General features: G+C 34.2%; 1 protein-coding gene across 1 annotated transcript in view; it reads right to left on the reverse strand.

The window, feature by feature from the left end:
- The window catches only part of LOC109863018 (putative ankyrin repeat protein RF_0381), a gene marked incomplete at its 3' end in the record, with an annotated part of 2,627 nt that extends 1,443 nt beyond the window's left edge, over nucleotides 1-1,184 (reverse strand). Inside the window, exons 1-5 of the mRNA XM_020443193.1 lie at nucleotides 1,178-1,184; nucleotides 1,001-1,069; nucleotides 693-761; nucleotides 246-449; nucleotides 36-134 (exon numbers count right to left, since the gene is read on the reverse strand). Coding sequence (XP_020298782.1) covers nucleotides 36-134; nucleotides 246-449; nucleotides 693-761; nucleotides 1,001-1,069; nucleotides 1,178-1,184 — 448 coding nt within the window. The remainder of the gene's footprint in view (nucleotides 1-35; nucleotides 135-245; nucleotides 450-692; nucleotides 762-1,000; nucleotides 1,070-1,177) is intronic.
- Between the last annotated feature and the right edge of the window lie 1,075 nt (nucleotides 1,185-2,259).

The following is a 2,259-nucleotide window of genomic DNA, read 5'->3' on the forward strand; positions in this document are numbered from 1 at the left end:
ATTAATTTCAATCGCATCGTGAAGCGGAGTTGTGCCATTCCAAGTTTCAGCATTGACGTTAGAACCTCTGTCTATAAGCATCTTAACAGCATCTATATGTCCTCTTTTAACAGCAAGAAACAGTGGTGTATTACCTGGTGTAAAGGAATAGATATATGTAGAACTAATATAAACTCCATGTTTTAAAAGATGTTCATCAATCTGTAAATATTGTTTCTCAGCTGCAATATGAAGAGAGGTTATACCGTTATCGTTACTGGAGTTAACGTTAGCTCCATGATTGGAAAGTAATTCAGCAATTAGTTTTTCCTTATTTTCAATCGCATAGTGAATCAGAGTTGTGCCACACACATCCCGAGTTTCAGCATTAATGTTAGCACCTCTGTCCATAAGCATCTTAATACTATTTACATGTCCTCTTTTAACAGCAAGAAACAGTGGTGTATCACCTGAAAAGGAAGAGATATATGTAGAATTAACTCTCCAATTAAAGTCCATGTTTTAAAAGATGTTCATCAGTCTGTAAATATCCTTTCTCAGCTGCAATATAAAAAAAGTTATACCATTATCCTTCTTGGCGTTAATGTTAGCTCCATGATTTAAAAGTAATTCAGCAATTTCTATTTTCTTATTTTCAATCGCATCGTGAAGCGAAGTTGTGCCATTCCGAGTTTCAGCATCAACGTAAGAACCTCTGTCCATAAGCATCTTAACAGCATCTACATGTCCTCTTTTAACAGCAAGATGCAGTGGTGTAAAACCTGGTGTAAAGGAATAGATATATGTAGAATTAATATAAACTCCATGTTTTAAAAGATGTTCATCAATCTGTAAATATCCTTTCTCAGCTGCAATATAAAAAAAGTTATACCATTATTGTTCCTGGCGTTAATGTTAGCTCCATGATTTAAAAGTAATTCAGCAATTTCTATTTTCTTATTTTCAATCGCATCGTGAAGCGGAGTTGTGCCATCCCGAGTTTCAGCATTAACGTAAGAACCTCTGTCCATAAGCATCTTAACAGCATCTACATGTCCTCTTTTAACAGCAAGACGCAGTGGTGTATCATCTGGTGTAAAAGAATAGATATATGTAGAATTAATATAAACTCCATGTTTTAAAAGATGTTCATCAATCTGTAAATATCATTTCTCAGCTGCAAAATGAATAATTATACCGTTCATGGTACCGGCGTTAACGTTAGCTCCATGATTTAAAAGTAATTCAGCAATTTCTATTTTCTTATTTTCAATTGCATCGTGAAGCAGAGTTGTGCCATACCGAGTTTCAGCATTAACGTTAGCATCTTTATCCAGAAGCATTTTAATACCATCTACATGTCCTTTTTGAACAGCAAAACACAATGGTGTAACACCTGGTACAAAGAGAGAGATATATGTAGAATTAATATAAATTCCATGATTTAAAAGATGTTCATCAATCTGTAAATATCATTTCTCAGCTGCACTATGAAAAGTTATACCGTTCTTGGTACTGGCGTTAACGTTAGCTCCATGATTTAAAAGTAATTCAGCAATTTCTATTTTCTCATATTGAATTGCATAGTGAAGGGGAGTTGTGCCATACCAAGTTGTAGCATTAACATCAGCACGTCTGTCTAGAAGCATCTTAACAATTTCTATGTCACCATTTATAACAGCAAAATGAAGTGGAGTATTATTAAATTTTGCAGTAGTGCTGTTAACTTTAGAACCGTTTGTTAAAAGTAGTTTAATAACTTGTGTATGCTTATTCCTAATAGCATCACAAAGTAAAACATATCCTCCTAACCATGCTTGTGAATAAGATAGTCCAAAAGAAGTAATTAGCTCCCTTGCTCTTTTTAGGTTTCCTTTACGAACTGCACATGTTAATCTGAAGCTTGTATTATTATAGTTCATGGTAAAAATAGTGCTCAGGTTGCATCTGTTTTTCTCTAAAATCTCTTTTCTATGTTGTTTCTCTGCTTAAGTTTTAGTTTTGGTTTTCCTATAATTATTTTTGTGTATTACAATTGTGAAATTTAAATTAGGTATATATCTTACAAGGTATATATCTTCTATCTTGTTAGAACATATATAGGGTGCTTTCCAGCTACGTACACAGGCGACACTGTTAACACTGGTCTAGTTTCCACCGAAACCCTCAATTCGGTTTCACTCCGGTACTGATCAAATTTAGTGCTCTGTTTCCATTGGAAGTAGAGTACTTATAGATCGAAGCGGAAGTGAAATCAGCACAATTTGACAGGTTTCCATC

This window comes from Pseudomyrmex gracilis, unplaced genomic scaffold, assembly GCF_002006095.1.
Source record: "Pseudomyrmex gracilis isolate BER0280 unplaced genomic scaffold, ASM200609v1 scaffold_2904, whole genome shotgun sequence".
NCBI lineage: Eukaryota > Metazoa > Arthropoda > Insecta > Hymenoptera > Formicidae > Pseudomyrmex > Pseudomyrmex gracilis.